The 22678-nt window shown below is 42.7% G+C and overlaps 2 protein-coding genes across 3 annotated transcripts in view; one reads left to right on the forward strand and one right to left on the reverse strand.

Moving 5' to 3' along the window:
- Nucleotides 1–22678, forward strand: part of mrpl11 (mitochondrial ribosomal protein L11) — a 36544-nt gene that overhangs the window by 6148 nt on the left and 7718 nt on the right. Inside the window, exon 2 of the mRNA XM_031302986.2 lies at nucleotides 6140–6319. Within this exon, the coding sequence (XP_031158846.1) occupies nucleotides 6197–6319 (123 nt within the window). The 5' untranslated portion in view covers nucleotides 6140–6196. The remainder of the gene's footprint in view (nucleotides 1–6139; nucleotides 6320–22678) is intronic.
- tmem265 (transmembrane protein 265) lies at nucleotides 11874–21857 on the reverse strand. 2 transcript variants are annotated; one of them, XM_031302982.2, is made up of 2 exons: nucleotides 21404–21857; nucleotides 11874–14454 (listed from the first exon to the last, which is right to left on the reverse strand). In XM_031302982.2, exon 2 carries the CDS (start codon nucleotides 14450–14452, stop codon nucleotides 13400–13402), a length of 1053 nt encoding a protein of 350 aa, XP_031158842.1. In that variant the 5' UTR covers nucleotides 14453–14454; nucleotides 21404–21857; the 3' UTR covers nucleotides 11874–13399. The 2 variants fall into 2 exon arrangements, with proteins under 2 accessions (XP_031158842.1, XP_031158841.1); XM_031302981.2 differs by lacking the exon at nucleotides 21404–21857 and adding an exon at nucleotides 17309–19084.

Raw genomic sequence — 22678 nt, forward strand, 5'->3', positions numbered from 1 at the left:
TAGGCCAATGTTATTTTATCACAGATTGCCGTGTTTGTCAGCTGATGAGTAGTCTGGCTCAATGGATGCACATTACTGGGATAAAGCCTGAACGGTATCTCCCCTCTCGCTATCTCTGCTATCGGGGCTTAGCGCCTCCTAGGACGGTTGTGATTGGTTTAAAAAAATACAAACAAACGAGTGTTTTTCCTCCTATCCCAGTAAATACGTGGTGTAGCCAGACCATACTCAAGCACTGACACAGCGCTGTGGAGATAGGTCTGGCAATGCAAGACTAGTAACTAGAAATTGCAGTACAGAAATTCCAAAGGTACTGTATGTTTAATGTGGAACAGTTTCAACAAACTTGTGCAACAGATCCTATTTAAAAAACATTTATTTAAGTTTATATGTATATGTCTTGGTTAAATCAGGTCATGCAAGTTCCCCTTTTCAGGCTTGTGGGATCATTCAGACTCTTCTTGAGTTCTTCGTTTTATTTGACTGGCCTTTAGCACTTGGCATTCAGCAATCAATAGCTCCAGAGCCCGAGTTTGATGGGGAGAATACTAATGTAGTTGAACAGCATTGGCATGACTGGGTCTCTATAGCTTTATATCTGACGTTATCTTTTAATCTTATCGAGAGCGTCCCATGTGGCTCTCTGAATGATCACAGCCCAGTACATTTGTTCTGTTTGATCACTGCATTAGGCTCATCGATAACAGTTAAACTGTATCCCAGAATCCCCCTGCTGTCAGTGCAGGTCCTTCCTGCGCTGTTTATTGTGCTGTTAAGAGATTTTGTCATCTTAAGTATTCAAGGAGGTCAGTCTTGTGGCTCTAATGGTATTCAAACTTTTCTGCAAAGAGGGGCAGAAACATGAAATTGCTATTATAATTTTTGTATTATGCCTGTGTTTTTTTTCTATTAGACTCGAGGGACTTCAGCTTGTCTTCAGGCTCTTTCTTCCTGTTTATATACATTTTTTTTGGTGGCAGGTTCCTGTAGTGGTGCCATTGGCTATCTCAGAAATGACACACAGGTCACTGAAGTGTACCACTATCTTATTGTGAAATAATCCCTCAGTTTAAGGCCTGGCATCAAATGTAAAGGTGAATGCCACCACTAGATGGACTGCCACACTAAGAGTTGAATAAAACAAGAGTCAAGAGTTTTAGTGTTGTTGGAAGATAAGAATGAATTCTGTCACTTTCCTTGTAATTTCAAGAATACTAAAAGAATACTAATCATGGTTTCTGTTTGGATATTGGCTCTGACAGGTTTTTATCTCTTTAAAAAGATGGAAACAATGTTTTTTTTTTTTTGAGTGATGAGACAGGAATAAGAACACTTCAGTTCTTATTAGTCTCACAGAATTAGTCCCAGAGGACAAGAAAGATGTATCAAGTAATGGATTATACATTTTAAACATAACCTAGTTTAGAAGCTTGCTTGCGTAAATGTTTTATATCAACTAAAATCATCCTAATTAGGGCTGTGAACTATCAGCTAAGCTGTAAATACCATGTTATCGCAACACTTGGGGAACAGTGGGATAAAGTAGTAAATAAAAAAATAGAAAGGAGTGCTGCACCAGTTCACCGGATGGGTGATAAAATCCTCTTATCACAGTGTATCGTAGTGGCATAGGGGTTAGGACGGATAATATATATTGTCACTGCAACAGGATTTGAGAGAGGGATCTATGTTGTATATTATTCCCGCTCTTTCTCCCTTCATTTCTTGTCACCTCCCTACTGTCGACCTTAGAATAAAAGCAAAAATATCCCCAAAGTTGAGGCTGATGGGAATGTCATTAGTTTTGCAGGTATTTAGTCATACACCAAGTATTTTAAGTAGTATTATTAAGGGGATTGCCAAAGTTGGTACAATCCACTGTGTGATATTCATTTACAGCATGAATATCTGTACCAAAAATGACAGTCCATTCCGTAGTTGTCAAGCCATTTCACTAAAAATGGCAAATGTCAACCTCATGGTGGCGCTAGAGGAAAAATCAGGGGATCGCCAGTGTCATTAGGATTTATCCTCTTGGCACCATGAATATCTGTATAAATTAACACGGCAATCCATCCAATAGTTATTTCTGTCTGAATTGGTGGAACGACCAACCAACATTGCCATCCCGCTATCCCACTGATAGCGTGGCTAAACATTATTCATACAAAAACGTTTTAACTACGGTGATAAGCTTACATCCAAGTTTCCCATTATCAATAATTTGGCTTTTATCACTTTTTTTTTTTCCCTGACCACATGATTTCAAGTGACAGTTTCCCATTGTTGTGAAAGTTTTGTGGTTCGAATCCTGTCATCTACTGGCTTGACCCGTGTGAGTTGGTTGTGAAAGCAGTGGCGAGATCTCTCTCTAATGTTAAACATACATGTGGCACAGTGAATCCTTAGGATTAACTGTATCTGTGGATGACTATCTTAGTGACTACCTTACCTATAGGCCAGTAAGCCTATCATCAGTGGGGATTTATATTTGCTAATGATATGTTGGATTCATTTTAGGACTTTTTAATTTTTTTAAAGATTAACAATTATTTGGAGCCCCCCCTGCATTGACTCTGAGGACCCCCTGTTGAAGATCCCTGTTCTAATTGTTTAATGAGAAACACAAGGATATACATCTTTTCTAACAATCGCTCCATTCATTTAGATGACGTGTAGTAAGATAAGAGATGGGCGGAAGGATTGTCTCAAGGTCTGTTCACACAGGTGGGAAAACAGTGTTGCAATTTAGGATACAAATAAAACGGATGAGAATGACTTTCTTCAGACTTCTCAATGGAATGTGGAATGTAACATTATTCACAACCTTAGCAAGCACAAATCAGCAGTACAAGCTGTAGTCTGGTGGGCACGAATCTACCCAATCCTACAAAGATGCTTTAGGATGGACATAAGGAATAGCTGTAGAGAAACATAAACCAACCACATAAAGGTACCCTGGCTTTACCGAAGCAGTTTCAGGTTACACTGCATTTACGCTCAAATGAATCTTTGTCAGAGAGTTCATTTGGTAAGATAATAATCTTGTATTCTTTAATTCATGTGGCAGCGCAAAATCTGTTATTAGAAAATATTTGACTTAATTTTCTTCACTGACTCTGTTATAATTTAGAGATATAAAGATGAGAAGACTGATAAAGTGGAACAAAGGTTATTGAATCAGATTAGATTCTGTGTTGTTGCAGGTACAAAGCCTGATCCCACTGAGAAATCAATTAGTATTCAGCTTTTTATTCACCCGACTGCAGTAAAAAGGTATGAAAGATATAAAGAGAAGAAGAAGACATGATTTCCTCCAGGCTGATACAGTGTCGGTATATTTTATATTGAGGACGGTCTGGGACTTTAAAACCCAAGTGATTTTTTTTTTTTAAAAGACCATTTCTTCCATTTTTCAAGAATGTCATTTTTTGGAAGATCAATATCTGTAACCTTGAACTGTAAATAAATCACAGTCTTAGAGTATTTATTGATGTTGGGGCTACTGTTTGACTTGTCTCCTTAATGAAAACTAAAGAGAGCCTAATAGCCTAAACAACAAACAGCTGTGGGCTTCACTAGTGCAATTAAACACACCTTTTAATAGCAAACTGATTAATTTCTTTAATCAAAGTCAGCTTTATCCTTGTACAGTACAGTCAGTGTTAATTATGCTGAAACACACCACAGAAGCTGCTGTTTACAGTTGCATAAAAAACCCAAAGGAAATTTCGACACATTATAATGAGTAGATGATAAAGTAGGTGTAACAGTTTATGTAGACTCATGCACATTTAAATGACAGGTGGGATTTTTCTCCAGCCTTTCCCCTGTGTGCTCAGTTTTATTGACATGTTTACCTCTGTCAAAGATGTTGTGTTTCCATCCCATGTAGTTTGTCTGACAGGCAGCAGGAGAGATTTCCTAGACAGATGGGCCAAGAAACAGCTCATATTTAGAGTTTGGATTTTGGTGGTGATTTATTAACCAAAACGACGACTTGAGTTGATAAACAAGAGACTTGATGCCAAATCCTAATGGAATAATCGCAAGGACAAGAAATACATTAAACTTAAAATGTCAGGAATAGGAGTGAAGTTGTTGGGTGCAACAACAATTTGGAGAATTTGGAGGAGGATTGTCCAACATTTGTGGTCTTCATTATCACTCACCTCATCCTCCTTATTAGGTAGTAATTTACGTGCTGGCTTTGTGGCACGTCATTTCTCAAGCATGTTTCAGCAAAGCGCTTTTACGCTGCAACTCTACACGGCCCAAACAAATTGCTCTTTCTGTGTACTCCGTTTTATCGGCGACGCTGTTGCCAGTAATTGCTGTGGGAATGTAATATTCCGCCTAAAGGGCAGCTCAAAATTGTGTCTGTTCCTTTGAAATTACTACACCTTTGATTTGATTATTCACAGCAAAACCCAGCTCTGATTGAGGCTTATTGTACTGCCTTGAATCATCTTTCCCGCCACTGCACAGTTAATGCTTCTTTATTTCTTGAATCTAATGTTAATTCAGCTGCGAGAAACATACTGTCGGTGCAGTTGTGATGCCTTATGTAGGTCAATTCTTCTTCAGCGTTCACTGCTCGGCCCTGTTGAGTGATTTCATTTTGCGAGGGAACTGCAGTTTTATTATTCATACTTCAACAGAGATTGGAGTTGCGGTGCATTAAAGCATGACGTTGTCATTTCCCCACTCGCAGAACTGTTATTCCCTTTGCCCCAAATTAGAATTAAACCCGACATTTGATGCTGGCTCAAATTTTTTTTTTCTCTTGTGGTCACAAAACTCCAGTCAAGCCTGGTCTCTCTGGACGTACACTATGTAATTATATTAGTTGATACTTTTTGTAACCCCCGCTCAAACTGCTGTTTTAAGTTATTTTTCTGCAGCTTGCCAGTTAAGGATTCATGAGTCTTTCTGTCATTGTTTGATAACAGAAGTGGGTTTTCTCACTTCAGATTTAATGCACACTGGTCTATGCATTTTCTAACTGGCTCCAAAATTGATCTGAACTGCAACACAATTTTTCTCCAATGAAGTACCTGAACACATTGGTTGAGTAGCGTGAAATTGACCTCTGAGATGTAGCAGTGTATGAGACTTGCATTGTGAAGACAGCTATTGAATTCAAACTAAATGGATTCTATTTGGGACTCTTTCTGCAGTATGCGTATCACCTTATTGCCCTAAATATTGCCTAATGGTGGTTGCACTTTAACGGCTGCTGGATAATCAGCAGCCCAGATAGAATCGCAGCTTTTCTTGGGAGCAGTTTCTCTCCGTTTTTTGCTCTAAAGCAGCGTGAGGTCCCATATATCTTTTTGGTACTGTCTCTTCTGTTGATCTAATTGGATACCCTCTGTTGCCTACAATGAATCATTGCTGGATCTCTTCTCTCCCCTCAAGTGCTTGTTTTTTATTGAATGCAGGGTTCCCCTGAATCACAAGGCTCAACCTTAAAACTTGTATTTGTCCCTTGGCTCCAGTCATTGATCTTTTTTTTTACAGCTGTGTCAGTATCACTTTTATTCCAGCAGAGGATTATAGGCTTGCTTTTATGTGTTTCTGCATCCCCAGTCATTCTCCCCACTCCACTAATTGGCTCCTAATTTGGCAAATGCATTTAAGGTGGAATGAAAGAGCTGACCCCTCTTTGCGTTCATATGCGGGGATGCCACAATATTGTTACATATCCCTCCTCTGCCTTCTATTGACCTCTACTGATGTAGAAGAAGCTCTGCCGCAGCACACGGAGTTTAGTGGTGACACTTCTGAAACAGAGGTGAAGCGATGGAGGTGTTTTGGCATGCACCCCATGATTTTTGGGAAAGAAGTTTAAATCCTGCCAGTTCTCAGGCTCTTCAACATGGCGAGCATCAGCACTCGGCTGCTGATCCACACTGCAAAACTCCTCCAGGAAAGTGGCTCTCACTGAGCCGATCGAAGGCAAAGATTTTTTTAATTACTCCCCCACTGCAGAATAAAAAAGGCACGGGTTTTGCCCTGCAGGTGTCGGTATCGATTTGAGTGTATGATGTTTTAATGAGCCCGGCGTGTAAATCATTTGTTGCAGTTGTGTATTCATGAGAGGCTAATTTGTTTTTTCTTCTGTTTTTCTTCTCAGTGGATGGATTCTCAGTTGACTTGGAGGCAGATTTAAGGCTTTTCGAGACAGAACAGGATGTCAAAGATCTCTAAGGCAGCCAAGGCTGTGAAGAAATTGGATGCCAGCAATGTAATCCGGGCTATAGTGAGGTCAGGACAAGCGGCCCCTGGACCTCCACTAGGCCCCATCCTGGGACAGGTAAAATTACCTACAATTCTACTTCTTGTTCCTCCGAGTCTGTTCGCTCCGAGTAATCAGGAGTATTACCTTAATTGCAGGAGCAGCGCTTCATTTTATCAGCTGAACTTCTGCACACAGTTCTCACAACCTGATCCTTCCCTATTTTTACTTTGCCAATCACATAGTTGCCTCTCTCTCCTCAGGCAGCTCATTGTACATCCCCACCACCACCTCCATCTCTATTCATATTCCCATTTTTATTCTAGTCGCACAGCTCTAGGTGCCACACTCAGTCTGCAACTATTTTCTCACCGTTTCCAGGCCAAAGACGCTAACACCTCCATCCACAGCAGGTGTCCTTATACATTAGCCTCACTCTTTACAAGCCAGTCGATGAAACGAGTTTGAACCTGTGAAGGTTTTCTCTTCAATTCTTGTATACTTCTCTCTGCTTCAATTGCTCTGGAGAGACAGCTGAGGTTGTCTTCTTTTTTATTGCTCAGGGATGCACCACTACAACTTTTTCACCACTGATGCCAATTCCCTTCCTACTAGAAAGAATTACAATAATAAAATAAGTCCGCAGTCGTCAAGTGTTGAGCAATGAACAAAGATGGATTGGAGTGAGTGGATAAAAATTACTGAGGCTGAATTATTTTTCACTGTAAATAAAATCATCCTTTTGTAACTGTTGATGCTGATGCTCTGTTTATCAACGTCATCTTTGTTTCTGATCACACAAGTGTATTGTTTTAAATCTTTCTTGTTAAAGTTATATTTTATTTTACACTATAAAGGCACAATCTGCTCCGGCTTTAATGGTGATTCAGCTATTTAACTTTGATTGTCCTTTGCTATATTGAATGGATGCTATGGCTTGTTCTGTACATACAAATGATCCAGTAAGGCTCTTTAATTGACACTGCTCATCAGTCTTGAATGCTATTGCACCCTTGGAAACCTATCTCTTATCTTGTCTTATCTGACATTGACTGTACTGTAACTGTGTTATTGCTTTATGGTTTTGTTCAAAATGATGTACTCTGCTGTCACCAGCTGCACAACTTTATAAGATAAAATCAGTTCATTACTGTATATCTGAGCTCCCTAGTCAGACTGAGACTTAGATTTAGTGCTCGGAAGTACTATACTTTTAAGTCATTTTAAACACTTTTGTTTTAACTTTCTCTGTGTTCCTTCAATCAATTATCATTCTGTCTAGAGAAGGTCAAAAAATAGTAAAAAAAAATTGTCCATCACAATTTCCCAGAGCCCAGCGTGACCTCTTTTTCTGCCTAAGCAGCAGTCCAGAACCCATAATCTAAAAACCGTTTGTACAAATCTATCTGCTCAGCCCCAATCTGCAGACAGACAGTTAGCGACCAGCTGGTGAACATAGTTGAGCATTTAGCAGCTAAATATATAGATATTTCCCTCAGGGGTTGGTAAAACCAAAAACAAAGTGAATATTGGACTTAAATTCATCAGGTCACTCTAAATGAATAATAATATTTCTCTGTATCTACTGGATGTGTAAATAGGCTTTGCTCACAAGTTTGCTTTATCTACTTAAAAGGTGATAATGTGTCAGAAGCTTGTATCCACTGCTCCAAAGTGGACAAAAAAGTCAATGAACTATTGTTTTTATATTAAGACAGTATTAACAGGTGTAAGGCATCTTCTTCTCAAAAGTCTTGCAGACACACACACAGTGGTCAGAAAATTTGGACTGATATTTGACAGTGACTGGAATAAATACAGTGAGCAGTTACAGTAATGCTTCTTACAGTTGTTAAACATCCATTTTTTTTATCCAGTAATACAGGATCTATGCTTTAATCTCATCCCATTTCACCATCTTTTACTCCCTCTGAAAAATGCAGAAGCCAGGGTTTTAACTGCTGCCAATTGAAGAGACCGTAATAACCCAATTTTACCGCCGCTGCACTGTTTACCAGTTAGTTGTATAATTGATTTTAAGATTTTTACTGATCACATTTGAGGCTCAGCTACTGGAGCTAAGTTCTCTCTGATCCCCCGAAGCTGAGAATTAAGAAACTTGCTTTGTCACTCAACCCTAAAGATTATTGAGTTTTTCAGTTTGTAAGCACGTCCTGACTCCAGTACTCGGAAATATCACTAAAAATGTACTTTTTTTTGACCTTTTTAATTTTGCATTACAGAAAATACTGTACACCTACAACATAGTTCGCAAAAACATGTTTTTTTTTATAGCAGAATTGCATGACTTGACAGACGGGGAATATTTTTAATGGCAGCTCCCAATAGGCATACATCAAAACTTCAAACAATAGCAATCATACATTTTTTTAAATCCCTCCATGTCTCTCACATCATATAAAACCTGTCACAGTGACGAGTGCTGATATGTGAGCATCAGTGGGAGTGTGTGTGCGATCTTTGCATGTTTACCCCCCCAAAAAACAGCTTTTCTTTCCTCTCGTTGGAAATTTTATCATTTTAAAGAATCTGAAATGTGTGACAGCTCAAGATAACAGGCAAGAACAAGAATCTGGGTTTCTTTACCAACTTCAAGTATGCAGTGTGGTCTTCACTGCCTGTCTTTGTTTGTCCATTTCACCTTAGAACACGTGTTCCTTGTCCAAATATTCTGTTTCAGCCAGAAGAAAGTTGAATTATGGATTTTTCCTTTTCTTGTATTTGTTTAACCTCCACATTTTTTTCCTCTTGTTGTTTTTGATTTCATAAACTCCGCTAAGACATAGTGGCAATGTAGTTTGTTTACTTTTCCTCCTTAGCTAAGCGGTCGCATCACCGTTCAAATGCACTTCAGCACATACAACAGTAAGTCAACCATCACCATTCATACAGCATACAGGTATATTCAGTCTGCTGCCAGGTCAACCTGTGACTTTTCGATCAGTGCAAAACTAGCCTATACAAGCACTGTACGGGCTAATAGCTCGGTAGTCCATTACTGGCGACAGAGTTATCAGACTATGATCGTTTCTGTGGCTTTCGCTGTCTTTTAGTAGACTTTTAAAGAGAAAGTAATGTGAATCACTAGCTTGACAAGCCAGACCCACATCAAGATGTTGAGTCTGGGAAGTTACCATTGGCAGGGCTCAATCTGAGGGGCGGGATAAACGGTTGTCTTTCAAATTCCCTCTGCATGCAATAGGATAGCGCTACAACCAACCAGCGCAATGCTAGTTGATAGATTAAACTTTTGCCGTATCCGGTCGGCAAAACTCTGAACACGTTCCTTTTTAAGAATGATTTCAGTGCCGTTCTTTGTTCTTTTCTCAAAGAAAATCTTAACTCCAAGTCTTCCAGAAGACCACTGTTCCCAGCAGCAGCCATAAGCCCGCCCACCGACTCTATACACAACGTGATTGGCCTGACTAGAGTTTGTTTTTTCCAGCTTGCAAGCCAAACGGAGAGGGCCTAGACCCCTCTGGCTGCAAAATACATTTGCTGTCGCTAGGGTCCGTCTAGACTTCTAGGCTAGTGAATCACAGCAGAGCTAACAAGTGGAGCTCCACTGCTAAAAGCTACTGATTCAGTCCGTGACAATAGGGATTCAGTATGGTCAGTTCTGTGTAAACATTCATTGTCAAAGATTCTTCTACTGAACACCTGTAATTTACAATGATATAAAATAGAGAAAAAGCAGCACATTCTCATGTTTGAGAGCCTGGAACCAGAAACTGTTGCATTTGGGTTTGACAAATAAATAAGCCATGATTAAATTAGTTAGTGACTAATGTCCTGTCGACCAGCTAACTGAGTAATTGAGAAATTGTTTTAAGCCTAGTTCTTTATTTAATTTTATGTAAGGATCAGAAACATTGACCAGTAGTTATCAGCTGTTTAAGACTGATGTCACCGTAACACCTGAGACCAGTATTAGTATGCATCTGTCTCTAGTATTGCATTGCATATCTTCTCAGACTCTTTTGCATCATCTTGTAGAATATACTTTGAAGTTCTCCCCAAAAGATTTGGTGCTGATGGTGTGTCCTGAATGATTTAGACATCTGTGTCTAATGTGTCTCTTTCTGCCAGAGAAGATGGGTTTGAGCTTGTAGGCATACTGTAGGTGTCGCCATGTCAGGGGTAATGAGGTGAGATGGGTTGTAACCAAGTGCTCAACGGAGCAAAACAAAGCCATATGTTTGTATAAAGATGCCTCCTTTTGGACTGTTTGGGATGTCATTGTTGTCGGGGCGGCATGTTGTGTGTGTTCGTCTCTCTGGGCTCCTGTGCTCCATCAAGCTCACACTGTGTGTAACGGTAAATAAATGGCAGTCGGCAGCCGCTCTGCTTTAGGCAGTGGCTCCGGCCCTTTAATCTTAGCCTGCCTCTTCTCCTCGTTTTTTTTCTCCATCTCTGATTAACAACCCTTGACAGGGGAAGTGCAGAGAGGTAGGCTGTCTGTCGGCTGCGGGGCAAATTTAAACAAACGAGAGAAATAAACGAAGGAATGGGAGACAAAAAAGGGAAACTGACAGCTTTGGTACAGGAGAATAATTAAAGGCTGGATTGAAATTAGCACAGGCGAATGGAGGAGAATAAAAGAGAGCACCAGAGAAAGCGGAAAAAGGAGAAAGATAATAGGAGAGTGGCTCATGCACTTTTCTTCAAGAGCAGGTTATGAGAGTCGGTGGGAGCTGAGGGAAAATGCTGAGCATTGTATCTAGAGCTTAACAGGTGTAACAAATTCTAGGAGGTAGTCATTTGCCGAGGCTGCTGCCTATGCAGTCACTGCTTTTAGTATAATAGAAACATGAGAAGTTGCCCAACAGGGAGTGCATCCAGTATGCGTATGTTTGAAATTCAGAGTAAGCGAGGGAGGAGGGGATGAAAGTAAGAGGGTAGGCAAGAGCTGGATGCTGTCTACTACTCTGGTTATCCCTCTGTGGTTTTCCCTTAAAAGTTTCTCTGAACCGGAGAGAAATTCCCCACTGACACTTTGAATGAATTTCTTTTTGTGCCTGAGTGTGTACATTAGTCTTAATACATCCTGTTAATATAGCCTGTAAATCAAGCGTAAAGCACTGAGAATAAGCGCTTGCATTTTGACAAATGCCTCAATTTCAATTAATAGGACCATTTAAGCTCAGAGGCGAGGCCGGCGGGTGCATTCACAGCCGCTGTGAGCAAAGAGCCAGTTCACTCTAAAAACATCACACACTTACTACAACTCTTGACAGGCACACCCCATCTCTCTTTCAACATTAAAGGCAGACAACACGACGGCACACTCAAGGATTACTGCGAGAGGATCCAAGCTGATGGGGCCGCTGGCATAATTGTGATAAATGACAGCCTTTTGTCCGCGTGCTGCACCATGAAGCAAAGAGCACCTTTTTCTTGCTTGAATGTGTTCACGTAGAAAAACATGCAATTTTCTGTGACTGTGGAGTGCAAGCTGATTGACAAAAATATGTACATTTTGAAATATATAATATATATTAAGGCCTCATGGCCTTAAATAAGGACTGACTCCTGTTTTACCCCATGTGGGCGACAGGCTGCCAATAACGCTCCTACATAATAGCCATAGCCAATGAACTGTCAACACTAGGCGAGTATGAAACACTTTATTAGCTTGCACTCTGTCCTGGAGGTGTAGCTGACAGCAGCTGTGGAATAACTTCACAGTGTACACATGGCATATGTCCAAGTTCCACATGGTACACATAATGTGTACGCCTCGTGACGACGCAGAGGCTTGTAGATCCATGAGGAAACAAGGCACTTGTCTGTACTGTACATCCTCTACACCTGCTGCTCTGACCCATAATCCCATGACGACCAAATACTACCACACCCACACGTTAACAAATCAGTAAATGAAAGGCTCCATCCATAATTCAAATAGAATCAAAAAGTTAACTCTTAATAATCTGAGGCAGCTGGACAGTTTTTTTTCTTCTTTTTGAAAATGACTGACAGAGACTTTAAGACAAGTACAGACGACAGCAAAACATGATTTTTAAATGTGTTCTGAAATGGTTAAAGGGATTACTTACAATGGTATTCTGTCTTTGTAAACAATGTAGTAAAATAGACCTGTACTGTAGTTTTGTGTTGCAATAGGATTAAGATGATGCAAAATGCTCATCTTTAAGCCCTACTGTTGAAAGATTTTATTTATGGAAACGGTGTCTTTCATAAATAGTTGGCATCTTGAGTTATGCACATATTGTTTTGGTAGAATCGCTGCAGGAGAGTTTTAACATTTACAGCAAAAGTGGTTCTAAAATAAATGTGACGGTTCAGTATGCATCTCTAAAATCATCTCCAGCTGATGTTTAAGATCAATCTTGGATGTCATGAGAGTATAAAAAAAGATAGGATATGAGGATAAAAGATCTGTTACACATTATTTTTTATTTTATTTTCTTATCTTTTTTATTTTGAAAAACTGGATAGTTTTACCTCTTCATGCCTTTCAAATCTATTCAAATAGGACTTGAATCATGGCTCTGTGGGAAGGGGGAAATAAATTGTCACTCCTCTGTATTAACCTTTCTCTGTGAAAGGTCCCTGTAAAGTGACAGAGAAAAAAGTACGCTAAAGGTCAGAGTCTGTATTTTGGCATCTAATGGCAGAAAAGTGTTGATCTCCTTTTTCCGACAAGCCACATGACCTGAACTCAAAAATTAACAAATAAGTAAACCAATATGAGATACTGTAAATGGAGTAATGCAGTAAAACAATACAATAATTAAAACGGGTCTGAATGCAACACATTCACCAAATCTGTGGCAGTTTGGGCAGCTGTGCCCAGATTAAAGAAAGGAACAAGCACTACTAGACTTCAACATACATTTCTGGAATATTCTTTACAGGCTGATAGATGTGTTCACAGTGATCACTTTAAAAAATACACTCCCACAAATCCCAGCAATGCATTTTGAGTTATTATTAGCACAACAAAATGTGCAGAAAGCCAAGCTTGCCAAATGCGTTTCCACAGCTCTGCATTAGACCTATCACTGTTGTACTGAAACACAATACAAGTTATCTGTTTGGATGTGATGCTGGCTCTGCTAGTCCGAGTTTTAAGTGTGGATGTGTGAGCACATGCTTTTGTTCAGAGTGACTCTAAAGTTCATGGGAGATGAAAGAGGGTCCCAAGGGCGTCTCTGTGGGCTCCATGCTGACGTGGGAGAGCGTGTGGCTTTGGGAGCGAGACAGTGTGTGATAATGAGAGGGAGGAGCTTTCCCCTGGTCCTGGCCCTCTCCCTGCTCTGAGCTCTGGCTTGGCAGGGTCGAGTCTCCTGGTTCTGCTCCAGCCACAGTCCCAGCTCCTGCAGCACTGCGCTCCTGCTTGTGTCTTTCCCAGGCTGAGCTCAGCTTCACAGCCAGAGCCAGTAGGTTCTTCCCCAGGAACACAGTGGACACACGGGGGTCCCTGTACCACAGCATGCCTGTGCCCCTCAGGGCCAGGGTGAAGATATTGATAGTGACCAAGCTAAGCCAAGGGTACAGAGCCTCCTTACGGGGACCCCTCTGTCCTGGCAGGCCAGTGGCCCCCAGCTCTGTGAGAGCCACACAGGGCAACAGCAGCAGAAGGGCGTAGCAATAAAAAAAGACCAGGCCCTCCGCCCAAATGGGCAGCCTCTGCTCAACGACCCCTCCACTCCCCGCTTGGGCTTCCCATAGTCCCGCCTGCAGGTCCAGCACATCCAACAGGTCCACCACAACCCACAGGAGCCGGCCACGCACCTCCTGCTTTCTGCGCTGCGGGGTCATATGGTCAGCTCCCGTCAGGATAAGAAACAGGGATGGCAGGCATATGGACAGCAGCAGCGTCAGGGTCTTCCTGGCAAGCGGATCTGGCGGACGGTGCTCCTGCCTGTAGTTATGGCAGACGAAGAAAAGCTTGAGCTGGAGCAGTGACAGGAACAGGAACCAGAGGGCGTTGGCAAAACCACGACGCGGCGACCGCGCCTCTGACACCACACCGGCCGACACAAAGCGCAGCGCCAGCAGGAAGCCCACATCACCGAGCAATACTGCCGCACACTGCCACACGCTAGGTCCTGGAAGACCACGAGCACCCAGCATGCTCTGCTCCAGCAGGTAGAGGTCCACCACTGCCATCGTGCTCACTGTGACCAGGGTTGATACGCACACCTGGGGCGTGGGCACCATGCCTGAAAGAGACGTACACACATGCACTTGGTAAATCTGTTACAGTCTGTTAGACAGAATTCAAACTCTGCTCACATAGTTCCACACAGTGCCATCTGTCCTCGGTAAAACTGACAGATTTGCAGGATAAGAACATGCTCGTTGTTCCCAACACGTATTCAAAACCAAATGTAAAATAGTTTGATGTTTGTTGCTATGGTTAAAGACATTGGCTGCCTAGTAAGCAGTGAGCCCCCTTCATCTTTGGCCAGAGCTACATCTACCCTGGCTGCTCAAGCTGAGAAGCCTGTTAAATTGTATGGTTTTTTTTTGTTTTTTTTTGTAACTCTGCAGCTCTTTGAATTTAGTAGTCTTTATTTTCCATAAATGTCCTTGCTTCGTTTTGATTCTCAGACTTTCCCTGAGTTCTATGCTGTTACTTTTGTCTGTGTATTGTTGTTGTTTCTGTTCTTTTTGTACTCATCTTATTCATTATTAATTAATTGCGTTCAGGCGCAGCTAGGTGTCCCGTCAAAGCCTTTTCTTTGCCTCTATAGTGTGCCATGTTTATTCTCATACTGTGCTGCAGTCTTTAATCTTTTCAAATTCCCCTCTCATTTCAGATGAATATTGATAACTTGCTATTTGTTTGGACGATGTGTTTGACTCGTGCCTCTGTGTACACACTGTATGTCTGTGTGAGTGCATGCAAGCAATGTTAATTTGGCTGAACATGAGGGTTCTTTTTTTTTGTTGCAGCTCATATCTCAGCCACGGACAGTGTAAACCTCAGTACTGACTTACTGTAGTGTGAGAAATGATCATTGACTTTACAGTGTAATCAAACCGCTGTCTCTTTATCGTATTTAGCTGAAAAGCACAGCACAGATCAGTGGACTATCTGTTATCTGCTCAGCACAACGCGGTCAACCCCTCAACTGGATCGATGACATTATAATATAAAATCACTACCAGCTCAGATGTGTCGTAATGGCAACAGTTGAGCGTGATCGAGCGAGAGATTGTCAGCATGATTGCAGCCTCCTAAAAAAATCTGCCAGTGAAAAGTGTGTATTGATATCTTGCTGATGGAAGACACATCCCTTCCCTCACTGTAACAGGAGCTCTGCCATCTCCTCGGTGCTGTCTGAATCATTGAAAAGGGCTGAGGAACTCCACTGGGTAAAAAAGGGGGTTTGAGATTGTGTGTGTGTGTGTGTGTGTGTGTGTGTGTGTGTGTGGAAGGAGAATGAGCATACGACTGCAAGTGAAAGATTAATAGGCCTCTTGGCTGTCTACATGTCTAATAAAGTGTTACTGCGTGATGGTAATAGTTCATAAATAAGCGCAGGAGGAGAGGGGGTGAAAGTGATGAAGAAGAAAAGACTCAAATGTAGATAGAAAGTGACTTCCATCCACTTATATGAAGACATGCAGTTCAAGTGCCAGCCTGGCCTGGATGAATCCAAATGTATTCATCACCAGGGCTATTGAAATACCCCAGACATTAGAGTTTGTCTGAAACGGATGAATCAAAGAAATGAGGAAAGGAACGATCTCAACTGATTAATCTGCTCGGAGGCATGGTGGGAGGACAGGCGTGGATCATGCCAGCATTCGTAATATCGTATAGTCTATGGAGCCTTTTGTCTCATCGCTTACTGCAAATTGATTACCATTCCCCCAAAATTGAATGAATTTCATCAAGCCGCAGATTAGAGGATATTGGAATTTAAATTTGTTTTTTTCTTTCTCTGGGAACAAACCCTATCTGCAGGGAGAGAGGGAGAGGATGGAGAAGTTTTACAGCCACTGTTGCAGCTGGCTTTTTCTCGAGGTCGTGCCTCTTAAGATATTCCACCTGCGCCTTAAATTTCACCGTAGAAATCTCCCCCTCAGCCTGTATTTGTGTTTTGACTCCCTGTCAAAGCGGTGTAATGTATTCTGTTCTGAGTGAGAGACCGGGATGACAGCCCGTGTGTCCACTCTGCTCATCAATAATGACCAAATTCATCATTCCCCTGTCTGGAAAGCTACACTGCCGTTGACAGGGCGAGGAAAACTATTTTGGTGTAAGCATGAGTAATGGCATGTAATAGTGTGCAGGTGAAAGACTGTAAATCCATTTCCCCTCCCATTTCTTCCCATTTGTTGTCTTTAATCTTGTGTGACGCCATGTGCACACTGTTCTCCCTCCATCTGCACCAGTGTCATGTAATCGTCCAAACAAACACAAAAACTCTCATTATTTGCAACACACACTCGTGCTGACAGAGATAAAGCAAGGGGTGGGGTTGCCACTTCCATTTGTTTTGCTATTAGTATTGGTCGATTTCCAGGTGGATAGAAATCCATGTAGAGCAAAGATTAATTTGTCTCCACTCAGAGTATATCTCTATGAACAGCCCTACAGAGCTCCAAATTACATCAAAGACCAGATACTCCACAAGTTATCACAGGTGCCACTGGGGCACCAAGGGCATCAGGACAACATCTAGGCCATTATGGGCAAACTAATTAATTAATAGAGAGCCAGGCAGTGTGCAATCCCTGATAATGCACTGCTGAATAAATCCCCTCTACAGACTTAAAGCCACATGCCTGAAACATCTGTTGATTTGTAAGGTAGCAGCCCAAGTGTTGCCTGAGGGGATTTGTGTTGCTTTTTTGACCGAGTTATCGCGTTTGTTTTTTTTCTTGAAAATTGGGTTATCATTACTGGCCCAGCATGCAGTGCGACGTCTTGCATCCTCTGGCAATTAAAATAATCTCTATGAAATCGCTTCTCTGCAACACCTGTTTCATAACTGTCCTATTAACAGCAGGTACTGTGAGAGTATCAGTGCATGGCTGCTAGTAAAGTGAAGCTTTAGTTACCCAAACCATTCGTCTTGCACTTAGGCTCGATCCTCCTGGCTTGATTTACAGCGAGTAATGTGCTTTTTCTTCCAAGTAGAAGCGCAGTCGATGACTAATAAAGTCTCTTTTATTGTCGTTGATGAGCCAGGCTCGGTGATAAAGTCTTCTTCTTACAGTCCGGGTGTTTGTATAGAGCAAGGCTCCAGGAGAAGGCTCATCTCGAGACTGTTAAGAGTGGAAAGACATCGCCACTGCCACACCAAGCAGACCCGAGTTTGTAGGATCAAAAAAAAAAGAACTGCTCATACTTATCAAGATTTCCCCCTGTGTGCAGAAATGGCATGGCCGATGTGTCTGTGGTTATTGCAGAGGCTCGAATCTGAATCTGGATCTGTCACCTCCCGCAGTGTCGTGGTCTGCCGTTGTTGGTTTATCTTTTCACGCAGCAGCGGGGGCAGAGAGCCGTGCAGGGCTTGCTGCTGCGGCTCGGGCGGGCTCCGGCAGTGCCGAGCAGCCGGGGGAAGTCGGTCAGAAGTGGAGCATCCGCCTAACGTTAAAGTGGAGACCGCAGACCGAGAAGAAGATGGCTCATGCGAGAGCAGGCAGAGCGGTGCAACAGCGAGAGGAGAAACTCACTCACGTTGTCCGACTTTGGTTGTGGTGTTAATTTGTAAGCAGGTTACGTGCTCCACTCCAGACCTCCCACCCTCCTCAGTTTCTCCTCCTCAGTTTCTCCTCCTCTTCTCCACCAGCAGCTGTGGAAGTTAAGCTGGAAGATGCTATGAATATTTGAGAGCACCCAGTTACAGTTATACTCATTGGTTATGGTAATTATGATGATGCCACTTGCAGAAGATTAGTTGCATTGTGTGGGAGCAGGCGGATACCTTGTTTACCCTTCTTCGTTTGAAATAAGAGCGGAGAAAGTGGAGCGAAAGATGCTTGCCTGTAGACACACTTAGAGCTCAGAAGGCAGATGTTACAACTTTAATTAGACCTCCTTCTGTCTACTTACTGTCTTAGTCACACAAGGAAATCATCCCTCTATTGTGGATGAACTCATTACAGCCGGCTTACTGCGCGCTTAAACAGAAGGATTGGGAATTCTGCGACAGATCTAGTTGGAAATTAATCTTTTGGAAACTGTTTTCAAAAAGAGCTGGCTGCTTTTCTGGTTTAAGAATTTAATTTTGGTTCCTTTGTCAGCCACAGATGTGATTTTAAGGAATTTCATAGCGTCACTTCTCTCTAAGGCTCCTTCAAATGTATCTGAAGGCATTCCAGTCTGCATCTTTAGCAAAGGCTCTGGTCCTCAGCTCCCTCGTTTCTGTGGCTCTCAGAGTGCTGGGTTCATTTTAGAGTGAGAGGTTTAATCAGACTGGTGGGGAAAAGGAAGGAGAGTCATCTTTCTTGTCAGATTCAGCTCTGCGCTCCGCTGGCTTCCAAGAGAAGAGAGATTTTCCATTGTCCTCACTTCAGCGTGGGTTTTTGTTTTGTTCTTTATCCGTCTTCTTCTTTTCGCTGCCTTTCTGTCACCCCTCTCATGTTTATCCCATTGTCTCCTCCATCCTGCTACTTCCCCCTCTTTTGTTTTTGTTCCCTGTGGGTGTGGTTGAAGGTCATTCTGCACACTGGCTCACTTTCAGAGAGGAGAGAGCGAGGCAGGAAAAAGGACAGGCAGAGAACAGCAGAGGAGGGCGAGGGGCAGCCAGGTGGGCAGGCTGTCCACAGTACTGTACAGTCATCACTTTTTGCTTCAGACATGATTGGGGAAGTTTGGAAGGACACATGGGGTTGAAGACTGTCCCAAGAATGCTAAAGGCGTCAACACTGAGTCATGCTCCACATCAGACCTGGGGCTGACCTCCACAAACATGGCAAAATGGAGTACTCAATCCCTTCACCTTCCTGCTCTTGGCTCTTTCTCTCGAAGTCATCTCAGTGTGTCGGGCATGAGTTAAAAGAGCACTGATTTAGCATTGCACTTCTGCAGCATTGTCCATCTCTTAATGTACAGTACAAAAACATCAATACAACAGTAGCTGAAATATCATTCTTTTTTATTCCACACATTATTCTTCCTCGTCAAAACCTGGCACCTACATACATTGCCCACAATGCAACTTGACCACCAGCAGTCTGAGATTTGGGTGTGTGCAGTTTATCAGATTTTGCGCTACTCCCTCTGTAGCCATAAAAGTCTTTATACAACTTTGTTCACCTATGCGGTTATCCTCCCCGTGACCTGCAAACAGACTTTGATGTGTAAAATCGGTGGAGTTCCCTTTTGAATGACACCTTTTAGTGTGCAAAATTCACTATTATCTACTATCAGTTGTTGTTGCAAGTCTGACTTTATTCCAACCCCTGACTCTCTTTCTTTGTGTGTCTCTCCTTCCACTTGTCAGCGTGTCTTGTGATTTTTCAGACATCTCCAGTGTGGAGCCTCAGCTGCCTGCAGTTCAGGCTCCTGTATTTCTGCTGCAGCCTCCACACGTGATTAATCATGTGAAGTGGCAAAAAGCACAACACTGTCAAGACTGTGTGGGGAACCTAATGGAGTTGAAAATGGGATGTTTTGTCGTGATGCAATCCATTTTGTTCCACCCTTCGCCTGCTTGCTTTCACCATGCCCTCAAACGGCAAATTTTTCTTCTTGTGCCAGCCAGAAAAAGTAAAGGCTGCCTCTATTTTAAGCAAAGATCCAGACAGTGAAAACAATGCTAAGAAGTTTAGACTTGTTTTGGTTGTTATAAAGATGAGGCCCCGAATTAGGTTCACTCCGTCAGTTCTGCACTCATGCTTGTGTGAGCAGTGCTCCTCAGCTCTTTATATATTGGCCTCTGCACAGTTCACTGGAGACGGGGTGAAAATCTTTTCATTTTCCACTTTTAGGACTAATCCACTGATTCCAGGGTGGAAAATCAAGTAAAATACATGTCCAGCATGAACTCAATTTATTTTTTGCTGTTTTGCTGTGTGCATCTGTGTCTGTTAGACCTAAACTGACCTGCTGTTCAGCCTCTCAGTTACCCACGTCTGCAGCTGAGGGGTTCAACATGAAACCTAATCAGCTGTATGACGCTACTATGGGGCTGAATGTGATAAAATGCCAACAGCGAAGCAGATTAAATGAACAAGGTAATGAAGGTAATGAATGAGAGTGTTTCACACTGAGGAGTTTAATTAACCTCGCCTCCCACCAGCCCTTCTCCACTGTAACACCTTCGTCACCGTATCGCAGCCCTCCGCTGTGTCGATCGCCCGGGGCAATTTATCAGGTGGCCTTGTGTGCCAGGGGCAGTTAATCCTGCCTCCTGCCCCAAGGTCTTTTCCTGCATCTGTGTCCTTTATCTCCATGTTTGCCACGCTTCCATAAGCACAATACTTTCACTTGACCTACTCACCTTCTCTTTCTCGTCTCCCTCCATCTCTCCCTCTCTCCCCTCCTCCTCCTCCACTCCCTTTCTTTTCCTCTCCCTTATTTCTTTTTCCCCCCCCTGTTCTATCAGACGCAGAGACACCTGCAACCACACACAGTGAATGAACACTTCCTCACCGTCAGCAGTCCCTGGCAGCTTAATATGCACACATATCCACCCTTAAACTGATAGTCTTGTCATATTGAAATCAGCCTGAAATATTCATACATAAACCTACACACACACACACACACTTACCCATATTCATGAGGACCTCCTGCGGCCTTTCGCTTTACTTGTCTCCTCTCCCGTTGTTTACCATGGTTAAACAAACCCTTTCTCATTGTTCAGATATTGACCACGACGATCACTGGCCACATTCTGACAACTTTAATACACCTCAGCTGTCTCTCTCTTTTCCCATTCCTGTCTCTCCTCTCCGCCCCTCCATCCACACACACCATCTTGCCACACCAGTGCTACATCTTGTTAAAAAGAGTTAGTGAAGCTGAAAGGCCAATCACATTAACACGGAAGGAGTGTCAAAAAAGACTGCAGAGAATATGTTGGATGGGTCAAATCAAATGGACACTTCCCAGATTTTAATTGCAAATGCCTAATTGCTCCCATAATTACGAGTAATAAGACTCTGCCGGGCTGATCTTGAATGGGTCATATAGCAATTACTCACCACTGTCGCAGCTGGATTTGACGCAAGAAATATCTTCTTAGATTAGCGTTTAATCACGGTGCCCAGGATCTCAAAAGTCTTTGAAGATGTGCAGCTGAATGTCCTCGCCCACAGCCAGTGTGGAAGGCCCCGCCTCGGGTGATGGGCTGCAGCCATTTTATACTGGAGAGCGCCCGGCTCTAATCAGTCATGGTGAAAGAGAGAGGATTTATCCAGCAGCTCGGACTCGAGGATGATTAGATGCTCCGATGCAGTGAGGGGGTTAGCGATTTGGCCGGGGCATGAATGTTCCAGTTCTCTCTATCTGATAAATGTCATGCGAAGTTGGAGGAGCCAACTTCGAACCTTGCTTTCATGGCACGCAAGCCCTCTGCCACATTTAAAGACTGTGATTGCAATTACCAACATGGTTGGTTGGTAGCCCGAGGCCAATATAAAACTTCCTCACACTGCCATCTTCAGAGGATCAGATGCCTGGACTCCTGTGGTACAGCTTAATTAAAATATGACTACCTGTCTCTGGTGCATACTTAGTTGTATGCAGAGCTCAAGGGCAAACTGTCTGCCTCCCCCAAGTGGGTCGTGTCTTATATTTGCCACTTAAGCCTTTTTTTAAATTTTATTTGTTCAAGCCCTTTTTTAGAGGAACTATCTTGTCAGGGAGGCCGTTCGAATTCTTTGCCTCTGTCTATCTTTAGAACAGTCGCTCCCCTGTCTGCATAATGTCTCGCCGTCCGTGCTTAAGCACATTTTAGAAGCATCAGGCATTATCTCCGGCTGGTCTGGAAGGCTCTTTTATGGCATTGTGTGGCATGAAAGGGTCATCTGAGTCGGTGGGAGAGATTATTATCCGACATGGGCTGAACAGAAGGGAAGGAATGGGAGCTGAATGTGTGAGGCAGAGCCCGAGGGTTTGCTTTGACTCATACGCAACATCACAGCCTTTATACTAATCCATATTTAATTAGACTTTCCTTCAGTGCTCCCTCGCCGTTTGTTTACCCTTGCTATGTTGTTTTATGGGAGGCGGAGGGAGGGAAGGGCATGGATAGAAGGTTAACATGGGATTACTATTAATAAGCATGGGTGGGGAGGGAAGGTAGAGCCTAGTGAGGGCTCCGGGGACGTAGCTGCATTTCATTTCATTAGTAGCATATTGTAATTCAAATGGCACCAATCAGCTCTGAAACCATAACATGTCTCGACTCCTGTGATGTGTTGAAATTTCAATCAGTTTTTTTTGTGATTGTGTTAGCAGATCTGTGTTAGCATAGG

Source organism: Sander lucioperca, chromosome 1 (assembly GCF_008315115.2).
Source record: "Sander lucioperca isolate FBNREF2018 chromosome 1, SLUC_FBN_1.2, whole genome shotgun sequence".
Lineage (NCBI taxonomy): Eukaryota > Metazoa > Chordata > Actinopteri > Perciformes > Percidae > Sander > Sander lucioperca.